At 36.1% G+C, this 23,478-nt stretch overlaps 1 protein-coding gene across 1 annotated transcript; it reads left to right on the forward strand.

The window, feature by feature from the left end:
• Positions 1-2,318: 2,318 nt before the first annotated feature.
• Positions 2,319-15,997, forward strand: LOC117337080 (noggin-like). The gene is made up of 3 exons (XM_033897869.1): positions 2,319-3,099; positions 4,867-5,279; positions 15,253-15,997. The coding sequence occupies exons 2-3, from the start codon at positions 4,886-4,888 to the stop codon at positions 15,612-15,614; spliced, it is 756 nt and encodes a 251-aa protein (XP_033753760.1). The 5' UTR covers positions 2,319-3,099; positions 4,867-4,885; the 3' UTR covers positions 15,615-15,997.
• Positions 15,998-23,478: the final 7,481 nt, after the last annotated feature.

The raw sequence follows: 23,478 nt of genomic DNA on the forward strand, positions 1-23,478 counted from the left end.
GAAATATTGCTTTCTATAACAATGAGCGAGGACAGCTTAATCAGAGAGAGCTTTATCAGTCGACTAGTTTATATGTCTCTGAATTAAGCAGATACGGACATTAAATCGCTCATGCAGAATTAAAACAGATATGATTCTATTGTTAAATACAGATACGGTGATGGCCTTATGTTATCGTGATAAATTACACGAAGATAAAAATCTGAGAGTCCTGTAGTTTAAAAAAATTGACAATCTACATTTATGTTATCGATGGTGAAATAAGAAAATGATAAGAACAGTTATTTTTACATCAAAATGTTGAATTGCCCTTGTTCAGATATCGTGTTCATCTCAGTCAGCTATGACGTCAGACTAGAGAGACAGAACAAAAGGGCGCCGGGGCCAATTTGGCGGGTCCTGAAGGACAAAGATGGCGGCTTTGGCCTGCATCAGTTCATCTTATCAAGACATGTTGAGTGACAATTCCTACAGTCTCGCTGCGGTGTAGCTCAATATCGCCGCCATCTTATCGACGCCTAAACGTCAATCCCCAGTCCATTTTATCAAATCGACACGCTAAAAATAGGATATCTTTGCTAAGCATAATTTGTTGTGTGTAAATTCCTATTGTTTTTGCTCCGTGTGTTGTTCATTGTATCTGCCGATCATTTAGTACTGTCCCGCCAAATGAAGCGGCACCTGGCAAAGGCTGGGTTGTGCACCGTGTACCGTGTACTATTGGCAAGGGTTCCACACCGGAGCCGGGCATTCCCGTCCGATGACCGTCTGGAAATGCTCAAAACCCGGATTGTTAAAAGGGGAATGTTTTCTCAAAAGCAGCAGTAATTAATTATATCTTTGTAAAATTTACCGGTATCCTACAACATCAACAGCAACTCGGCGCCATAGATTTTCTTATGTCAAATGTTTAATTGAACCTGCTTCCGTAACCGGTATAAAACACGTGACCGTTAAGGATGGGCCGTGGGATCGGTAAAGATAGAAAAAATTTGTTTTTACAGTCAGAAATACTTTAGTATTTATTTTGCGTTTCAAACACAATGTATACAGGATTAGTCTTGTTAAAAAAGGTGACAAAAGTTCAAGTGATCCACTTGATGTTCCAATTAGAAACGCACACCAAAGCGAGAATTGAAGCTATAGTAATTAGCGCAAAACAACTTATTTTAAACTCTTTTACATTCACGGTAGGCGATACAATGTCATTAGTTCGGCGTGCGTTTTACTACCAAACTTAGCCTTTACGCATATAATTTCGCGTAGCCAAATTAGCGTATGTTGATACGAAAACGCCGTCACATCTTACGGTCCCGCGACTTTTAAGTGAATTGTGGCAGAATTGATACTTATTCATTAATTACTGACCGTAAATATCGTCACTAATTAGACTAGACATGTCCGGTGGGTCGTGCCGACTAATTGATTTCTCACGGCTGACCGGAGGGGGCGGCTTAACAGGACTAGACGTTATCCCGTCGCTCTAAGCTGAACAGTCGTTAGTGTCATTTTAGTCACTTGTCATATGTAAATAGATCGATCTGGACCCCTATACCCACCTCCAATATATATACGTACGTTTGTTTTCCATGATTGCCAATCAACATGTATATAGGTACATTCAATGCCTGAACAAACAAACGTGGCGACTCGCTATCAATACCCGTCCTGGTTTTTGTTAATCCGACAAAAGGGGTGGAGACTGGTATCCTATCGGTTTTAATTCTATTCATCGCTAACACAGATGGATTTATTTTTGATGAAAATCATAATCATGAAAAGTGCAACTATTTATATTCTAAACTACAGCTGAAGTATATTTTTCTAGCTGGTGCGATTCTAATTGTTACCGACCCACAAAAGTACACTCTACGCCATTGATCAATTCTATTTAGTATTTTCAGGGTTGAAAGTACATGAGCTATCGTGTACCCGTCCTCGAACCGGCTACCCCCCACTCCACCCTCCTTCATTTAAAACGTTGGCAGAGAGTGTTAATATCCATAATTTTCGAATTTTCATTAAACGTTGATTACCTGCTCGATACAACTTCCCAAACGCGCATATTCCCACCAAGCTGAATCAAGGTGACGGTCCCCCTAACAAAGGGGCAGTTTTAGCGAGTTATCCGACAGGCGCCTTCTCACCGCTTTTTTCTTCTTGTTTATTGCATATGAATTAGCTTTGCAACAGTTGATTTTTCGTCGTTCATTTACCCCGTTTGTTGAGCGGGCACGAGGTAGCATCAGAAAGCCCTCGTTAGCGATGAGGTGAGGTGTATTGGCGACATTGCGCCAGCCTTCGCCCGACCCGTCGCGGATCTGTTGTGATCGAGTGTCTATTCAGCCGAGCAAGTACACGATGAAAAAGCTGGATTTCAAGTCTATACTATTGCATATTAATGGTATTGTGTTGGCGCGATGCCTTAACCCCTCCTACTTCTCCATGGCTAACACGTGAAAGCCGTTACTATAAATTTATCATATGCGTGTCCCCTTTGCTGTTTGATCTCGACACATTGCAGACATTTTGCCTCATTAATACGCTGAGTCGCTGGCTCCAGCGGTACTGCTCCCCCCAAACTGATTTTGATGACCGTGGTCCGAGGGCCGGTCTACCGAGAAGGGGATGTGATATAGCCAGGCGCTCTCCACCGTTCGCCAGTAACTACACGATCGTCCTGTGCCTCGGACTTACCTGACTGAGATAGCTAAGATACATATAAACTGGCTTTGATAGATCTTAATAGCATTACTACATGTATGATACAAAGCGTGGGACTGTACACAGTATACCGTGTGGCAATTCAGAATTTAAAACGAACGGTGTGCCCGCCAGTAAAGGTATACGTCTAGACTAAGTGTCTCTTACAGCCTTTTTCTCTGTATACCTGGACGAGAAAAAGGGGCATTTTACGTGAAAACAACTTATATATACATATATAAAGAAAATATTCTGAGATGAATTTATAACAGTGCTTTTTTTTAACTGAGAAGACACCCTACCGATCGCTAGATAAGAAATTAGTGTTTACAGTGGAATGGACACTGGGAGCAGTCGTGTTGACGGAAATTGATGTGACCGCACAAGTATGGCTTGGTGAGTTACTTATTATCTCATTGACATTGTTAACTAAATAAAATTAAAAAGAAGATATATCTTCTGTCAACTTGTCAAAATATATCAGTTTTAAATAGAGTAAGATAAAACAATTTGGCGTGTGATGTCAGATACGGCAGCTGGCTGGCGTGTGCCTACATGTAATGCACGTGCTATGATGATGTGCCACGCTGATTTCTCATACTTTGCAAGGTAATTAGCATTAACAGGTTGTTATTTATACGCGTTTTGACTTAATAGAATGTAGGTTGAGTTTGTATTTATTTTTGAAGACTTTTTTATATATATATTTATAACTTTACTGCTGATCTTTGTTCTTTATCAGTCAATAATTTCATTACGTTTACTGGAAATTAACATCATATTATAACATCGTATTATTGTTAGTACTGAGATAGTTTGATAGTGACACGACGATAGTTTGGTGTGTATTTGGTACTTGAGTATCGATGAAAGTCGATGTAAAATTAAATATCTTACAAACAACACTCGCTCCAACATTTGTTGATATTTTATAACAAGAAGTGTATATTTTAAACTTGAGAAATAACACTAGTATTTGTTTAAGTAAGAAGTTATTTATAGTTGAGAGGAGGGAGAAAGATGTACCGCTTTGCTATTTAAAAGAAAATAAACAAGCCGATTAAAAGTGGGAGTGGGTAAGAACTACAGAGTTTCTAACGAGAAGCCAACTGTATATAAACAGTTACCATACAACCATCGGTGATGAAAACCAGACAATGATTTGAACAACCACTACTACGGTTTTGGCAAACTATTGCAAAATTAGTGTTATATCGAGAGCATAAGTGTTATGTCAACTGAAGACCTATTATTACGTTTATGATACTGGGTCACACCTGGTACGGTGTGCGTGTGTCAAGTAATATTCAATATACCTGCGACCTTGTTAAACTTAAACTTCACGGTATTATTAAAGATTTTCATAATTATAATGATGGATTATTTTCTTTAATCTAATTTCCGTCACTGTTTTTCTATATATATTCCTAATGTATTTTTCCAAAATGAATTATTTATTGAAATCTATTATAATAAAATTTGAATGTGTTTATCGTTTTATATATATATATGTGGGTGTGTCTTACAAGCAGGTTGGTTTTGCTTATGATAATCTATTAATTATGCCGATATGAGTTTAGAGGTGACAAGACATGTCTTTTGTCACACTCTCTCCAATGACTGTTCTAACCACTTGAGTGAAACTTGTCACCTGTACTGACCACATACGTCGACTTGTCCGAACCACACTTTGGTAATGACCATAGTCCCCACCCGCGGGGAAGTAGACACTTCGACAATATCTTCCTTGATATATTTTTAGCCAGATAGGTGCTTCTCACTTTCCTAAATGGACTTAAATAACCAGGCGGTTTTAACTTTCCAGGATTTTAAATAACTTTGATGGATTTCTCGACACTATATCAACTTGACTTTTGTTGACGGAAAACGAATATTTTAGTAGGATAATTTAGAAATTTAAATTTCTTACGTTTTACTTATGAATTTATAATCTGTTCTGTATTTTGTTCATTTTCATTTACTTATTTCCTCAATTACTGAATTTCATGAAAGGCAGATGTTGGATTAAATCAATTGTTAGCGTGACTTTTATTAGCTTCCAGACTCATGCTTCCTTAATTAATCATCCAAGTTCCTCCTGGTTCACTTTGAGGAGCCATCTGTATCAACACGTTTTTATCTTTTGTTTGTTTTCTGTTTCAGATTGTCACCTGATCAAGTGATGAAGTTGAGAGCGTGCGCTCGCGCCGTGCTGCGGTGTGTGTTGTACGTAGTTTGTATAATCGGCAGGTCGGAAGCGGACCGGGAACATTGGAACAGTCTACAAGAAAACGATGTGTTCTCGACAGACGAAAATGTTGACAATTCTATAAAATTTCACAACAAGGAAAGACCAGTACCTTCAGACGATCTTCCTGTGTTGCAGCTGATCGAAAACCCCGATAATTCCTTTAATCCTACAGAACGAGACACCGATTATCGTCAGTTACGGCGATTACTGGGACACCATTTTGATAAAAAGTTCATGTCGACTGTGAGACCTCTAGAAAGTGTTATACGTCCAAATGGAACGCTGGATTTTAAACTTAAAAAAGGTCGACCAAAAGAAAGGCGGCCTACACTAGGGATTAGAAATGTGTAATTTTCCTCGCCCCAGTGTAGATTTTGAACACATTCCACTAAAAATCACACAAGGTTTTCGTTATTCACACACGTTCGCTAAAAATCACACAAATTTTCATAATTCACATAGGTTCCCTAAAAATCACACAACGTCGGTAAACATCACAGTGGCCCGGTAAAATTCACACAGATCATGGCACGGCTGTGTACCATGCATGCATTCGGCACACCTGAGCAGGGCATCCATAAACCCGAGACCTCGGTTCAATGACGCAGCAAAATTTAATTTGACGCACGATTTTTGCATGCCGTGCTTCACATTTTGACCACCACTGTAATTAGTCTATCTGTTGTCCAATACCCAGACTCAACAAAGGGTTTATTTGCTATGGTCAGTGACACTAATTAGTAGAATTCCCCTAGGGGTCAATTAAAACAGCCACTCAACTGTGACTAATCCAAATGCCGCTGCCGATTGCCATGGGGCACAGGTGAAGTATACACTGTACCTACCTGTAGGCCTAGCGGCCGATCTGCTCTTTGTTCTAAGCAATCACATTTTAATAATTTAAATAAGTAAGCTATAGTAGATTCCGATCCCAACAAATAAATGTAACATATGTTTGTGTTAACTTTAAATCATGTATACACAAGAATGAGATCGTAAGTAGGCCTAGTTTGCAGCATGCCAAAACAGGCGGCAGCCATTTTGTTGTTAACCTGAATAACCTTACATGTGCATGACCTCTGCAGTGCATTTGACAGGATGGGAAGCGTAAATCATTCCTGTTACATTTTGGCGGCTAATATAAAAACAGGATTAGCATATACAAATAAAACCCCTAGAGGCTGAGCAGATTAAAAATAAAAAGATGCTTTTACAAATTATGCTTAACCCATGTAACCCATTTAATCACAATTTCAGGAAGAAAACTGTGATACAAGTTTTATTTGTTAAAAGGTTTACAAAAAATCTATTTCAGTAATAATTCAAATAAAACAAAAAATAATTAAGTTTTAATTGTACTTTATTCACCAAAAAATATATAATTAAAAGAAAAGTTTCATTTTTTTAAATACTTTTATTTATCTATAAAAACAAATATTGGAAAATAAATTAAAATGAACTTAATTTTTTTGAAATTATTCAATTTGATTATAATTTAAAAAATGACACATTTATCTGTTTACATTTGGAAACCAATAACCGTTAAGTTTACAATTTCATATTTTGACTCTCAGGATTTCATAGCTGAGAGTCACTGACTCTTGAGATTTTAATCCTACTGGTGCCCTGACCTCGGCAGATTAATTAGCTATACAGACCTATTGTAACTGCCAATCAGCTGTGTACAAAATAAACATATGATTAAATATACAATTAACTGTTTATTGTGTTTCTTTTCGTTTCCATAGATCTGAGAATTAAGAAAATCTACGTACTATTTACGTGATGGTAAGTATATTTGTTGATTAAAAATATGTGCTTGTGTCAGAATTATTAAACATCTCACCAAAATATTTAATGGCGTTTGTTATTATTATTATTTGTTATTATTTTTTATTATTATTTTCCCATTGAAGACATGGATGCGAAGAAAATGTCTATTATAGTTACGTATTGCAGTTCCGTATAGGTAAGTGGATTTGTGGCTTCAATGAAACGTGTTAACTCAAAATCATAATATTGACCATCTATTGAAACATACATACATGTACCATATAATTATTAAACGTTTCACGCAAAGATGTAACAGTGTTTGTTTTCTATTACCATAGAAAAATTACATTTGCTGCAGCGACGTATCGGTAAGTGGCAGCCACGTCACGGGTGAGCGCGTTCACCTGTGTGTAATCACGCGTGTAGCGAGAATGTGACCTTGACGATCGGCAAGTAAACTGTGAACACTGTGATCTGGCTGAATCAAAGCTCTGACAATTAAATGTGTATCAACTGATTTATGGTAGTGTTTGTTTTCTTTTTTTTTTCACCTTTAGCCGGGGACATTGATGTGTTGATTAATAGATTAAAAGTATCCTGTAGAACAATACCACGGAATTATTAAATGTCTCTCGCAAAGTTGTGTTATGTTGTTTCTTTATACAGTATTTTTACTGGAGATAACTGTTCGTGATCGGCATGTGTCGGGACACACGTACACAGATCGAAAGCACCAAATTTGTTACGTACGAAGTGACACATGAATCTTGGCAGATCTAGTTTTGTACTACTCCTAAAACATAAGAGGCCGCTGGTCGGCTCTTTTTCTATCGGATATTATTTTGCCGACTGTTACACGGCGCCTGTCAAAAGTATCTCGCCGTGTAAAACCTCTAACATTGTTGGGAGTAGTTTTGTACGCTATATCTTGCTGAATTGTGGGCCTTATACTGGAAAATCATATTTGACTTTTTTGTGTGTATTAGTAGACTAATCACGACGACACGGGCACGGACTATCCGTGTCGTCCTTGATGACCTTTCACCTTCAGTAGATGGCGCTGTGTCCGCAGAACTTCAGACAATAAAAAAAAATAATGGTCGTCTTGCGTTATATTTGGTGCTTAACTACAACTCAAACTTAATTGATATTTTTGTGTGCTCAACAATCTGGCTGCTATAATAAAGAACAGTGTCATAAGTGTACATAACGTGATTTATTTATTTTGCAGGTTACATCCTGACTGATTCAATGAGGGGTACGAATTTGAGGTTATCTGCGACGAAAATGTGATCTGATCTTTATTGTTTATTTCTTCATTTATTGTAGTTAAAGTATATTTTTTACTGTATGTATACATTGTATTTTACTTCAGATACTGAAACTGGTAGTGGATTTTTACGGGTTGGGCGGGCTCATCTTTAATGGTGCATGTTGCCAATAATTTTTTTTTTCATTCGAGACAGGGCGATGGACCGAAACGTCTCGTGAAAATGGAATTTGTCCGCTATGTTTTACTGGGGTTGGATGCGAGTTTCATGATTTATTTTTATGTTCAAATATATACGTCAGTCAAATTCGTAAAAAGTATATGCCTAGTTCACATGTAACCCATCTAATCATAAATTAAAGAATTATTATCATTATGCAATATTAAAGTATTATCAAATCTATCTATGTTCATTAAGAGACCTTTATACTTTATACTTATTTAGTATGTATGTCTCTGGTTCATCCAATTACTAAAAAGACATCTAAAAATAATGTGAATTTAAAACATGAATTTGTAAGTCATATATAATGTATGTTGTAAAAATATTGAAATGATATGTTTTAAAAAATACATGTTATTTCAAGTATTATTTTTCGTTTAAAAAGTTATTAATCAGTTCCAATATCTAGCAAGCTTATTTGACACTCAAAATTACTCGCTGCTACGTTGGGACGACCGGGCGACCGATCCTTTCAACTTTACCGGGACACCTTGCGGGGCCTGTCCTATCTAGTGTGAGGGGCACAGGTGTACAGATAACGCCTTGATTGACAATAATGAATGGAGGTTTGTTCGTAATTAAACAATAAAAATGTTAAGAGAACATCGTATATGACAATACACGTACGATTTTTTTAGTTTGACTTTCAGCGTCGTACCGATCGCGTATTACAAATACATTTTGGGGGTCTAAAAGTTGCTTTTACACATTTAAAAAAAAATTGAAAACTTGCTAAAATCCGTGACATCAACTCATGTTTTTTCTGCAAGATGTACTGCAATCATCACGCATATGACCCATTATCCTTAAAACGTGTCTGTTGGTCAAAGTCTATGCAGTTTTCCTTTTCTCGTTGCCGTTCCCTGCGAGCTTTCAATGGAGTTTGTCAGGGGGGAAATGGATTAAATATAAACGATTAATGTTCGAACTATCAATATATAGAAAAATGTTGTTTGTATTTAAAAAAAAAAATTTTTTAGAACTGTCCGCCGATTCGAACTGTCCGAGGTTTATGGTTATTTGCAAAATTTATTACGAAACAATTGCAAAATACGTAAAAAAATGTTCATTTGTAAAAGGAAGTTTCCGGGATTCATGTTCTGCAATAATTATGCCTTTTTACATGTGTAGAATATAGTAACACTTTCTGCATACAATTAATGATTTTAAACACATGCAAAAATACCTGTACCCAGCTCTGAAAGTATGTGGAAGGAGTCGAGTATACTGCTCCATGCAACTGAAATGTCAATAATATTCATACCAAGTTTTCCGGGGTATTTCTTTAAATTCCACTTCATATTTATGCTACGAATATTAGCATCATGCTGAATTTTCTCATGAAAAACATAGTCCTGTTTATTATGAGGTTTGTTTCGTCCTGAAATATTCTTATGAACGTCGAGGTAAGTGGAAATCTGGACAATTTCATCCCCAATCATCGACTGAGGGACCAAGGCCGAGAGGACCAATGTCATCAGCACAGGTAAATTTTCACACCTTCTAGTAGAAACCATACAAGTCAAATCACCTTACCTTAGTTGGTAACTGAACGGGTCTTAGCTTACGGCTATTAGATAAGCCTCTTCATCATTCATTAGACCAGATCAAATATAGACGCAATTTAAATGTGATAAGAACTAAAAATCAAAGACAACCATCATTTTCATGACAAAATACAAGAGTATTAGTAGCTCAAGACAGTGATATTAAAACAGGGGTCGTCATAGCTATGATTGGACGCACCTAATTACTTCAATATAATAATCTACATACACGGAAAAATGACATACAAATGACGTTTTTTTTTTTTTTGCACATTTTTATTTACATTTCCGGATGTGATGGATATCTCAAATCACCATACACTCTTAAAATGTACTGTACTGTCAGTCCCTTCCTTACAGATGGACTTTGAACATAAGTACATAAATTCTAATACTGATCAATCTTAGACAATAAAGTCTGTTTGATACTCTGGCCTATTCAAATAACCTTACTCGTTCGATCACCAGAGCCTTTCCATTGGAAACCACATACGTCAAATCACCTTACCTTTGTTGGTAACTGAACGATTCTTAGCTTAAGACTATTAGATAATTATAAGCCTCTTCGAATTTGTAATTTATTGTGATTAGACGTTCCATGTATATAATATATAAGAGAAGTCGACTGTAATGATCTTGACTTGAAATAGACAAGACATCACGGGAGTATAGGGATAATTTTATATACTGGTAGATTACAATGTATAATGCTACAAAATACAAATCCGTCTTTCAACGTCAGACGCCCGATACATGTCATTTATACAAACCACTCTGTATGGCTACAAGCTAATATAAGACTATATAACTGACACTGGCACGGAATCCAAACTCACAAATAGGACACAGGATTTTGACACGTTCCTATGAATGAGAAATTAAACAAAGGCTCCGATACTTATAAAGCATATACATGTAATTCGAAGTGTAAGTGATCGAGTTTGGGTGGCAATAACATGTTTCTTGATTGTTGTAAAATAAATAAAGTTTAGATTACTAAATGGTTTTTCGGACACTGAGATAGAGTTTTCATTCTGGATCATATGGCAACTCGTCTAGTCCCTCTGATCTGATGTTATTAAGCCTTAAAATAGCCATGTCGTCTTACAACATAGGTAGGGTTATTATTCATTCCATTCAATTACATTTATATCATTCAGAAATACGAAGAATCATCAACAAAAAATGGATTCAAAATATCTCAGTATGCCAAGCTATCAACCTGCCGATCTGAAGTCAGTGGATTTTTTTAAACGACTAAAATCTAATTCTGTGATATCCTTACACTGGGTAATTCAGATACATCTAAACGTATTATCAAATAACCACCCGCCACCCTTTTTAGGGGATATCAGAAACGTTAGCGCACAGAGACACGAGGGACGGCGGGGTCCACGAGAGGCTTGAATACTGCCAACTGTATGACAGGGATTGGAGACACCACTGGTTTGAAGACTGACCTAGTGTGCTCTTTTGTAGTTGTGCACTGAGCCGTGAAGGCGTGACTTCCACTACTGCTACACTTAAGACAATCATATCAGGTCTGCTAATTGATGTTATATATACGTATATATGTAGTTTATTTTTTTTTTCAAAATCCTTTGATATTGAACTTGATCACAGGCAATGTAAATGTATCCAGCATTTAATTTCAGTTTTGCTCAAAATAATTTGCTTAAAAAAACTAATTAGTGCATGTGGAATTAATTCAGCTTTTCACAGATCCAAAACTGAAACGATTGGACGAGAAGTGGTTCACAATAAGGTAGTGTAGTTAAGTCGATGTCGTCTCGCTACGTCGTTACTAACAGACACTTTCTAACCATGACGTGTGAAACGAAGTAAAAGTTACCACCTCATAGATATTCACAGAATTATCGTTGAGCATGCTGCTACTTCACAGTACTGGAAGAAAAGTGACAAATGTCGCCACCAGAGGCGATCTTGTGACGAGATCAACAGGAGAACGAAGAAGATGGAATGGTGTGTATATTTCTCAAATGATTTTTGAACCGAGTCCTAATGAAAAAAAAATGTATTGTTATTTTCTGTAGGATTATGTAAAAGACTATAAAAATGATACGTGAACTTGATTGACAGCTGACACTTGCTCTTCCAGCCAAGACAATTGACCTGTCTTTTCTTCAAGACCATAGGTTGAGTCATACATTACCAGTGATTTTGTTCCGATACATAACATCATTGACCTAAAGAAAGAATAGCATGTTAACAAAACAAAATGAAAGACGTTCACATATACATCCATAAGGAAATATTTAAACTGTACTGAAATATCTGACACATGTAAAGGGCTAAATTCAAATACATACCAAATTACTTACACACGACACAAATATTGATTCCAGTGATCTGTGCATGCTAAAAAAGAGCCGATATATACAACAATAATCATTTGCTTATCAAAGACATTTCTGTCTTGTCGCGTGTGTCGTATGCAGTTTCATTGTTGTAACCTCAGACTTGGTACCTACAAAAAAAAAAAAAAATTTAGTCATAAAGAAATACTTGATGTTAATCTTGAAAATTAAATCGCCGGAAAATTTTCAGACCCTCTACTTATATGATTAAAAAGCATCTAGTCAGTGATCGTAGCAGCCTGATTGACCGAGTGTGACCGATCAGCCGTAGCGGTGTTACCAGAGCCTATTGTTAGGTCCCGGCTGTCGGTCGCACATCATCCCTTTGTTTATACCGGTGCACGGGTGAAGTAAAACGTTCAGGTATACATAGTTAAGAAAAAATGTGTACGTTTTAGTCTACAAACCAATATGTGTTCTGTTTTGATACACATGGCCGCCGACAAAAAAAAAGGAAAAAGTAAACGATAAATTACATATCTTTCATCGAAAAATGCACAGAAAAAATACTTGTCCGTCATTGATTTATTTATATATGCCTAAATTCTGAATACGACGATGCAATAGTAACAATGATATGCGGGATGTTTTTACCCTGTTTAAAAGATCGTGGGAATGCATGATCATGCAGCCGATAAACACTGACCGCGGCCTTCACCTTTGATACAAAATCAGCACGTGTACGGTCGATCAATTTTTCCTGAACTCAAATATTAGCAGGGCCCAAATCGACTAGCAACTTCAGAGTAAGGAACAATGTTCCATCTACTGAAGATGAAAGGTCATCAAAGACTGCGAGGATAGTCGTGCAAAACAAATAGGATAGTCCAGTAATTACAACTTAAGCAAGATGTAACGTACAAAACTAGATTCCTGTCATTTCGTACGCAACAGTTTTGATGCTCACGATCTGTGTGCGTGTGTCCCGACACATGCCGATCACGAACAGTTATCTCCAGTAAAAATATAAAGAAACACCATAACACAACTTTGCGAGCGACATTTAATAATTCCGTGGTATGTAGGCCTATCTGTCACAGGGGATTCATATTGTTCTAAAGGATACTTTTAATCTATCAATCAACACATCAATGTCCCATCAACGTGAAAAGAAATGAAAACGAAAAACTATCATAAATCAGTTGATACACATTTAATTGTCAGAGCTTTGATTCAGCCAGATCACAGTGTGTTCACAAGTTTACTTGCCGATCGTCAAGGTCACATTCTCGCTACACGCGTGATTACACACAGGTGAACGCGCTCACCCGTGACGTGGCTGCCACTTACCGATACGTCGCTGCAGCAAATGTAATTTTTCTATGGTAATAGAAAACAAACACTGTTACATCTTTGCGTAAAACGTTTAATAATTATATGGTACATGTATGTTTCAATAGATGGTCAATATTATGATTTTGAGTTAACACGTTTCATTGAAGCCACAAATCCACTTACCTATACGGAACTGCAATACGTAACTATAATAGACATTTTCTTCGCATCCATGTCTTCAATGGGAAAATAATAATAAAAAATAATAACAAATAATAATAATAACAAACGCCATTAAATATTTTGGTGAGATGTTTAATAATTCTGACACAAGCACATATTTTTAATCAACAAATATACTTACCATCACGTAAATAGTACGTAGATTTTCTTAATTCTCAGATCTATGGAAACGAAAAGAAACACAATAAACAGTTAATTGTATATTTAATCATATGTTTATTTTGTACACAGCTGATTGGCAGTTACAATAGGTCTGTATAGCTAATTAATCTGCTGAGGTCAGGGCACCAGTAGGATTAAAATCTCAAGAGTCAGTGACTCTCAGCTATGAAATCCTGAGAGTCAAAATATGAAATTGTAAACTTAACGGTTATTGATTTCCAAATGTAAACAGATAAATGTGTCATTTTTTAAATTATAATCAAATTGAATAATTTCAAAAAAATTAAGTTCATTTTAATTTATTTTCCAATATTTGTTTTTATAGATAAATAAAAGTATTTAAAAAAATGAAACTTTTCTTTTAATTATATATTTTTTGGTGAATAAAGTACAATTAAAACTGAATTATTTTTTGTTTTATTTGAATTATTACTGAAATAGATTTTTTGTAAACCTTTTAACAAATAAAACTTGTATCACAGTTTTCTTCCTGAAATTGTGATTAAATGGGTTACATGGGTTAAGCATAATTTGTAAAAGCATCTTTTTATTTTTTTATTTTTAATCTGCTCAGCCTCTAGGGGTTTTATTTGTATATGCTAATCCTGTTTTCATATTTGCCACCAAAATGTAACAGGAATGATTTACGCTTCCCATCCTGTCAAATGCACTGCAGAGGTCATGCACATGTAAGGTTATTCAGGTTAACAACAAAATGGCTGCCGCCTGTTTTGGCATGCTGCAAACTAGGCCTACTTACGATCTCATTCTTGTGTATACATGATTTAAAGTTAGCACAAACATATGTTACATTTATTTGTTGGGATCGGAATCTACTATAGCTTACTTATTTAAATTATTAAAATGTGATTGCTTAGAACAAAGAGCAGATCGGCCGCTAGGCCTACAGGTAGGTACAGTGTATACTTCACCTGTGCCCCATGGCAATCGGCAGCGGCATTTGGATTAGTCACAGTTGAGTGGCTGTTTTAATTGACCCCTAGGGGAATTCTACTAATTAGTGTCACTGACCATAGCAAATAAACCCTTTGTTGAGTCTGGGTATTGGACAACAGATAGACTAATTACAGTGGTGGTCAAAATGTGAAGCACGGCATGCAAAAATCGTGCGTCAAATTAAATTTTGCTGCGTCATTGAACCGAGGTCTCGGGTTTATGGATGCCCTGCTCAGGTGTGCCGAATGCATGCATGGTACACAGCCGTGCCATGATCTGTGTGAATTTTACCGGGCCACTGTGATGTTTACCGACGTTGTGTGATTTTTAGGGAACCTATGTGAATTATGAAAATTTGTGTGATTTTTAGCGAACGTGTGTGAATAACAAAAACCTTGTGTGATTTTTAGTGGAATGTGTTCAAAATCTACACTGGGGCGAGGAAAATTACACATTTCTAATCCCTAGTGCTAATTACATTAAATTTTTCGGGTCCCCAGTATTCACAGGAGTTGGTAGTCAGTCTTCGAAACTGCGCGTGAGCAGACGGACTAGGAAGAAAATCCAGAAATATTTGTGGAGTTTTACTCACTGCCCTGTGTTCCATACATGGAAAGACTTAGGAGTTCGATTCTGGCCGCGTTGGATAAAGGAAGGACAGTGTTATAAACGAAAATCGTGTTCCATTCCCCCGGGAATGACCTGTCGCCCTAGCGGCTCCACCTCAAAGACAATTCTTCGATGGCATTGTAGAGACTGGCAGAAGAACGCGGTGTGTCGATGGATACATATTAACTACCCGATCATCACGCGATGTTCGTGCTCTTGTTGACAAGTGGTACGGGATATTTACTTTGAAATGAAGTTTTTCATATCGACGATATTTATTTGTTCATTGTCCAAATTCAAAATGGACGTGGATTTCTATTATGATGTAATAAGATGTTTTAATTTATTCTCAATGTGAGCGACTGCCGTTAAATGGCCGATACATATTTGGCGTTGGCTACACTTCGTGCAATGGACGTGGGCTCTTCGGAGCGACTTGACGAATTCCTTATATGGCAATGCACGATCGTTGTTGACACCAACACATCTGTTTGTGTTGATGAACTATGTTTATGTAATTTCACAAGTATTTCATTACAATGGTGTGATGTACATCATTGAAACTCTAATGTTATCATGTTTTGTTATTAATTAATTTAGTAATCACATAAGTCTCCTGCGTTTTCTGTTATGACTAAGCTAGTTGTGTGATATTTAATTATCTCCATTGTTTCTTCGTTCTACATAGATATCATCATATATCCGTGTCAAGCAGTTAATTTAGGCGTTTTGAAATTCATAAATCAGGTGGCATTTCCCAGCGCGTGGTGTCCACGAGTGTAAGGCGATATACCCGGGGACAAACATATATGTGGGCATTGAAATGAGTCATTGTCAATTGTCTGGTACCATTTGACAGATATGAATGTTTTTTTATGTGTGCTAAAGATCGGGAGCTGTACACAGATCATACATACATGTAAAAAAAAAAAATCGCAAATCACGAACAAATCATAATTGTCGGCAGGTATTGAACATGTATTGATTTCAATATTCATGAAAAACATGCAAGTAATTTGCATTAATACGAAAAGAATGCTTGCTCTACTCCCAGTTAACTTGTCGATAAACAGATTCTATATTATAACCTTACAATATTGAAACCTGTAAGGCAGTTCTTTATAAAAACAGTTTAATACAGATAAGAAGAGCTGTTAGATATTACTGACTGGCTATATTCTTCTCGGGAGTTCCCGTTAATTTTTCTTCTAAAGGTACGGAATTCCACCCTTAACTCATTGTGTGGCGTGTCCTTGGGCATATGCCGATTTACATGTAGACTTGAACCTGCAATAGGCGACTAGAATGCAGGGACTCGACACATTCCTAAGCTACGGTCCAGATAGCGTTATTAAGCTGTTTGTTTCAAGATTACACATATATGGACCGTGGGTTGGCAACTTGTGTCAAGTCCCTGTGACCAAAACCAAACCGGTACTGAAAATACTGCCTCCGTGTATCTATCAGGTAAAGAGTGGTATTGATATTTAAAGGGAGTTGTACAAAGATAAGAGAACGTATTTAAAAAAACAAAACAATTCATTCTAGCGGTAGTAAATAAAATCAAGGACATTCTGGGTTTATTTCAGTGCTAGTAATGTTCATAGGGACTTGACACGAGTTCCTATCCTCAACACATAACCATAGTGCTACATATGGACCAGGGTTGGGATATTTTGCCATGTCCCTGTGGTACTTATAATACTCAATGTTTTTGAAATACAGTGAATATCACCCCGTTACAATTGATTGCAGTAGTTCTGTATTTCAAACGTACAAGGTATGCGTTCTAGCCTGAAATAAAAAAAAAAAACACAGTCAGTGCTAGTATTGACAAAACTCAACTGATAAGGTAGTACATTGTATAACTCTCCGATTGAATCAACACTATTTCCAGTTATTGTGTATTACATTGTATGTATTCGCGATTGACATTGACATACAGTGTATGTATCCGCGGTTGACAATGTGTGTCCGCGTTTGTTATGACATACAATGTATGTATCCGCGATTGATATTGACATACAATGTATGTGTCCGCGGTTATGACATACACTGTATGTACCCGCGATTGATATTGACATACAATGTATGTGTCCGCGGTTGTTATGACATACAATGTATGTGTCCGTGGTTGTTATGGCATACAATGTATGTATCCGCGATTGATATTGACATACAATGTATGTATCCGCGGTTGTTATGACATACAATGTATGTGTCCGTGGTTGTTATGGCATACAATGTATGATATTGATATAAAATGTATGTGTCCGCCGTTGATATTGACATACAATGTATGTGTCCGTGGTTGTTATGGCATACAATGTATGTATCCGCGGTTGATATGACATACAATGTATATGTATCCGCGGTTGATATTGACATATAATGTATGTGTCAGCGGTTTTGTATGACATACATTGTATGTATCCGCGGCTGATATGACATACAATGTATGATATTGACATAAAATGTATGTGTCAGCCGTTGATATTGACATAAAATGTATGTATCCGCCGTTGATATTGACATACAATGTATGTATCCGCGGTTGATATGACATACACTGTATGATATTGACATAAAATGTATGTGTCCGCCGTTGATATGACATACAATGTATGATATTGACATAAAATGTATGTATCTGCCGTTGATATTGACATACAATGTATGTATCCGCGGTTGATATGACATACAATGTATGATATTGACATAAAATGTATGTGTCCGCCGTTGAAATTGACATACAATGTATGTATCCGCGGTTGTTATGACATACAATGTATGTATCCGCGATTGATATTGATATAAAATGTATGTGTCCGCCGTTGATATTGACATACAATGTATGTGTCCGTGGTTGTTATGGCATACAATGTATGTATCCGCGGTTGGTATGACATACAATGTATATGTATCCGCGGTTGATATTGACATATAATGTATGTGTCCGCGGTTTTGTATGACATACATTGTATGATGTATGTATCCGCGGTTATGCGTTGATCACATACATTGTATTACAATGTTTATAAAATGTCCATTACAATTATTTCAGTATTTCATACAATACTGTAATCATACACATTACGAAGTCCTGTTACCAGATTGCTTAACACAATCTAACGACGTCAATGACAATGCCAATATTTTATTCTCATAAACATATAAAGTCAGACTATATGTTATATACACTAACACTTGTTCGCTAACATACATCTTGAGCTACCAGTCGTACACATAAATGTAGCACAAGAGGATGAGGCAACACCATGTAAGCCTCACACCACACCACGACTGTTCTATACACAGTTACACGTCGAACACTAAAGATCGTATTTAATTTGATATGTATCTTATTTATTAAAAGCAATTACGACTGTTTGTTCCCTTTCAAACGATATGCCCATTGTTAGCTGTTCATATCGCTTGACTGCTATTTACCTACAGATATTTGTGTATGCCGAGGTGCGTTCGACAGACAAGCGACGATCGCCGCTCCAACGAACAATTTGGCTACTATTTCACAATTGCAACTAAATTAGAAACTGTTGTTGAGATAAAATCGCCATGAATGGCGTGTTTTCATTCACTAAAACCAGAAAGGAAAGGTTGTCTTCCAGTCAAAAATTTTTATCACGCCAACTTGCCAATATGTGCTGTTTAAACTTACATCGTAGCGTATACCGCCTCTTTATATACAGCGGACATTATCGAATACAAAACGTAATCTGCAAGATAAGCATAAAATTCTTGTAATCCTACATCCTAACCTGACATCAGAATTGTATAATTAAATCCTTAATTTCAAAACGTTCTCAATTCCCTCATCAAATTTGAGAACTGTATTTCAACAAATGCTTTACCGACATTCGATAATCTACACATGAAGTTAGAAATCACGCACCGGCTTAACCTAAAAGGTATTTGTAGACAATCTAACTACAAAATATGCATTTTCTGTATTCAACGACGTCATCAACAAAAACGGCCAACAGAAATCGGAACGAACTTTGATACGGGGACATAGATTGTAATAAGTTATATGTAGTGATCTATTAATACAGGGGGAAAGATATTTTTCACAAACCGGCGCAAACGGACTTGATTTTAACATATATTTTATTTGTGTCAAACATATGCAATGTGGAGCGAAATTCACCAAACTAACACTTGAAATACGGATAATTATAAGGTAGTAGAGCATACTAAATATCATCAGAAAAACGGGGTTTTGTTACGAAAATAAGCTACAATTTAGCATTTTCACCTCTATCAGTCCAATACACGTGCAGATTGGTTTCTTTACCCTTTGTCACGCATACGGTTGTCTTTTAGTGACGAACAGTCTATTTTATTGATGGCGGTCGTTGATACAGGTTAATGGAGATATTTTTTCCCCGACATTCTCGATATTTTACCCGAATTTGTTAAACATAACGTTTACTCGGATTTGTCGTTATTAGCTTTAGCCAAAGGTGATTTCAGATTTTCCAACAACATTAACACTTCATATCAACTTTAAAAGTGGCCATTTTTAGTGTTCACTGCTCGAACTAACAGAACAAAGAACAGAGCATACTGAGATCCCCGTCGGTCCAATGAAAAGACACTTCCTGGGTCACACAAGAGTTTGTAAGCTAGTAACAGTATGTTCTTTCAAGCAAACATATTCAAGCATCAATTTGACATAGGTGTTTTTACACCGACAAATGGAAAAGATGGCAGGAGGGAATATTGCCGTATAACACCATAAGTAAATGTTTAGAAGGCCGGCATTACTGTTTGAGGCTGTTCTATCAAAATGGCGTTGTTGACATATTGGATAGCAAAGTGAAGTTTACTAGGATAATCGGCAAATTTTGTCACATTATCGCACTGGCGTTCAATGTAACATTTTGTCATGGCCAAAATCAACCATAAGATCTATCATCATGTCATAATTAAATAAGTATTTATATAATGATCCGAATTTTTATGTTCATGACCGTAGCGACTAAACAACAACTGTTCTGAATACATTATGACAAAATTAGATGATCTGACCACACTGGGACACAGTACGATGTTTACTTGCCGAAATATACGCATTTTAATTCCAATCCAAACCGCCTCACAGCTTCGGGTCGCCATCTTTGCTCAAATCAAAACATCTGTGCGTTTGAAAGAGTCAGTACTGCAAAGCTTCTAAATGATCTTGTGTTACAAATTTTAAGATTATAATAGAAACGAAATATGGATTTTAAAATAATTTGATTTAAATTACTTATGCATTAGGTTAGTGAATCGTAGCAATTATTTACAATGCACTCTAACGTTGTACTCGATACTGATCACAATGTTTTTATCTAGACATTTTCTATATCTTTCGCTTCATTTCATTTTAAGAATTGATTTAGATTTCCCAATAATTTCGCGGGAAATGCATTTGATGACGTAACCGTAAGCCTACAGGCTATAGAATCAGGCATCTATAGTCGATAAATGGAGGTTTGGAGTGGATAACACTTCGGTCCATTAGCTGTATGATATTTCGTGGCGTCGGTTATTAGAACGTGACACGGAAAGCACAACGATAATAAAAACAGAAGATCATTGAACATTCCCGGATTATTTTCGCAATTTTTGAGACAGCAATGTGCTAAAATACAACGGAAAGTAATACAGATTTAATTCATAGCTATCGTATCGTAACCTATGTAGTTGGGCTAGATCTACTTTCGTTTTACAGTTTACGGATATGGTCATAAAAATAATTCATATTCTGAACCATAGTCGATCTAATTACTTAATTGTGGGATATTTCTATCAAATATATTTGTACTTCTCATGTACAGGGTGCATCTTTGTTTAAAATTGACTGGTCTTCAGGTCTGATCTGACTCCCTCAGCTGACCATGACCACAGGGCCACGTTACTATCGTATCCTTTTGTAAACACCTCATAATAAATGTATCAACGGCAGAATCGTCTGGATTACAATTTTTACCGTTTAAAAACTTTAATATATAAATACGTATTACCGGTTAGCCTGTAATAATAATAATAATGTCTTTTATTTAACCAGGGTAACATATTTAGACAATGTCTAGTTTACAACACGGCCCTGCATCAAATATATTTACACAAGCATGGCATAATTTAAAATAACGATATAATATAACAATGTAATAAATATATAATTATCATCACAGCTTAAATATGGTTTAAAAATGAACGCTTGTATATCACACAAGTGTTGCTGAAGGGCATGATTAAAGCACTAGGAGTCGAATATACATACAATGCTAATATAGCAAAAGGTAAAAATTGACAGAATATACACTAACATAGTGTGAATTAAATGGGACAATGAAGTAGGTGATCTAAAATTAAATTTAGAAAGGAAGATTATGGAATGAGATTGAATATTACTATACTAAAATATCAGTGTAAGGGAATTAATCACAGATATAACTGTATATTCTATTAATAATCACAAAAGAAATATTTAGAAATTAAAACTAGACTTGTTGAAGTAATTTATAAAATATTGCGGTATATATATATAGCTAAGATTTTGAGAAGTAAAGCTGCAGGTATCTAGTTTTAAAAATCCCAATACTAACTGAGTCTCTAATAGTATCATTAGCTTCGTTCCATAAAATTGAACATGTATATACAAATGAACGTTTGAAATAGTTTGTTCTGGCTGTTGGAACATACAATTTGTTTGATATAGAAGATCTAGTTGTTCTGCCATTCACATTTTTTACATAAGAAAACATGTTTGTTAAAATACCTGGTGATTCACAATGTAAAATTTTGTAACACAAAACCATTTTTCTAAAATCGTAAAAGTCTGCAATTGGCATCCATTTTAATTTTTCAAAGAGGGATTTGGCGGGAGTAAGAATATCTCTAACATTTAATAATATCCTGGCTGCTCTTTTCTGTAATTTTAAGACCATATCTATATACATTTTGTTGCTAGGTTTACTCCAGACAGTTGAACAGTACATAAAATGGGGGAAAACAATACTGTTGTATACGTTGGTAATGACATCATCTGACATAAATGACCTTAGTCTTCTCAACACACCTATTTTCTTGGATATTTTCTTTGTAATAAATTCAATATGCTCTTTCCATGAGAGACAACTATCAATAAAAACACCCAGTAACTTTGCACATTGGACAGTTTCAATCGTGAGATCCCCAACTTTCAAAATCAGCTTCCGACATCTTGTGAGTTTTTGAGAGGATCCTATCATCATACATTGGGTTTTTGTTAAATTGAGACTTAATTTATTATCCTTCATCCACTTGATCGTGTTTAAAAGATCTTCTGACATTTTAGCTTCTAGACTTTCTACTGTGTCCCCCCTCACACTCTGCGATGTATCATCTGCGTACATCATTGCTACAGAATGTTTTAAACACTTTGGGTAATCATTAATGTTTAAAATAAACAGTAATGGCCCTAAAATTGAGCCCTGGGACACACCAATATCAATAGGGAGAAAATTTGAAAGTACACCGGAGAAACTCACAGCTTGTGTCCTTCCAGTGAGGTACGACCTAAAGAAATTTAAGGCTGAAGGTGATACACCATATGCCTTGAGTTTATGTAAAAGAACACTATTGTCAACGGTCAAGAGTGTTTTATTGTTTTACAGAGTTTTTTCTTCTACATGTAGTAGGTGATGGCTACAACAATGAACAAAATAATGTATGGATGTCCTTCAAATTTTCCAGAGCAATAGGGGTAAACTACAGTACCACTTCCGAAAACCGATCCCTCTCAAAACCGACCACGCTTTGATACCGATCAAAATGGCAATGTATGGAATCGACCCTTCTTTATTATAGTAACACTTCCTAATACCGATCCCTCTGAATTACGAATTCCTTGCCAAGCACATAGTCACGATAGAACGGAATAGACCGTGATCCCAATTTCCTAGAAACACAAACCACCACATGTCAAGAATGATATGCTGAAATCTAAAATATCCACGTATCATCTACGTTGATCTGAAGACCATCTAGATATCGAACACGAGGAACAAATTATGATGAGTTTACTCTTAAGTATGGAT

The sequence above is a fragment of the Pecten maximus genome, chromosome 1, assembly GCF_902652985.1.
Source record: "Pecten maximus chromosome 1, xPecMax1.1, whole genome shotgun sequence".
Lineage (NCBI taxonomy): Eukaryota > Metazoa > Mollusca > Bivalvia > Pectinida > Pectinidae > Pecten > Pecten maximus.

Bases quoted from the DNA above. Each gene is read 5' to 3' on its own strand.
- LOC117337080 (XM_033897869.1), top strand. From the start codon at position 4,886: ATGAAGTTGAGAGCGTGCGCTCGCGCCGTGCTGCGGTGTGTGTTGTAC. The intron at 5,280-15,252 runs CTACACTAGGGA...TAATCCCTAGTG, and splicing joins TCGACCAAAAGAAAGGCGGC to CTAATTACATTAAATTTTTC.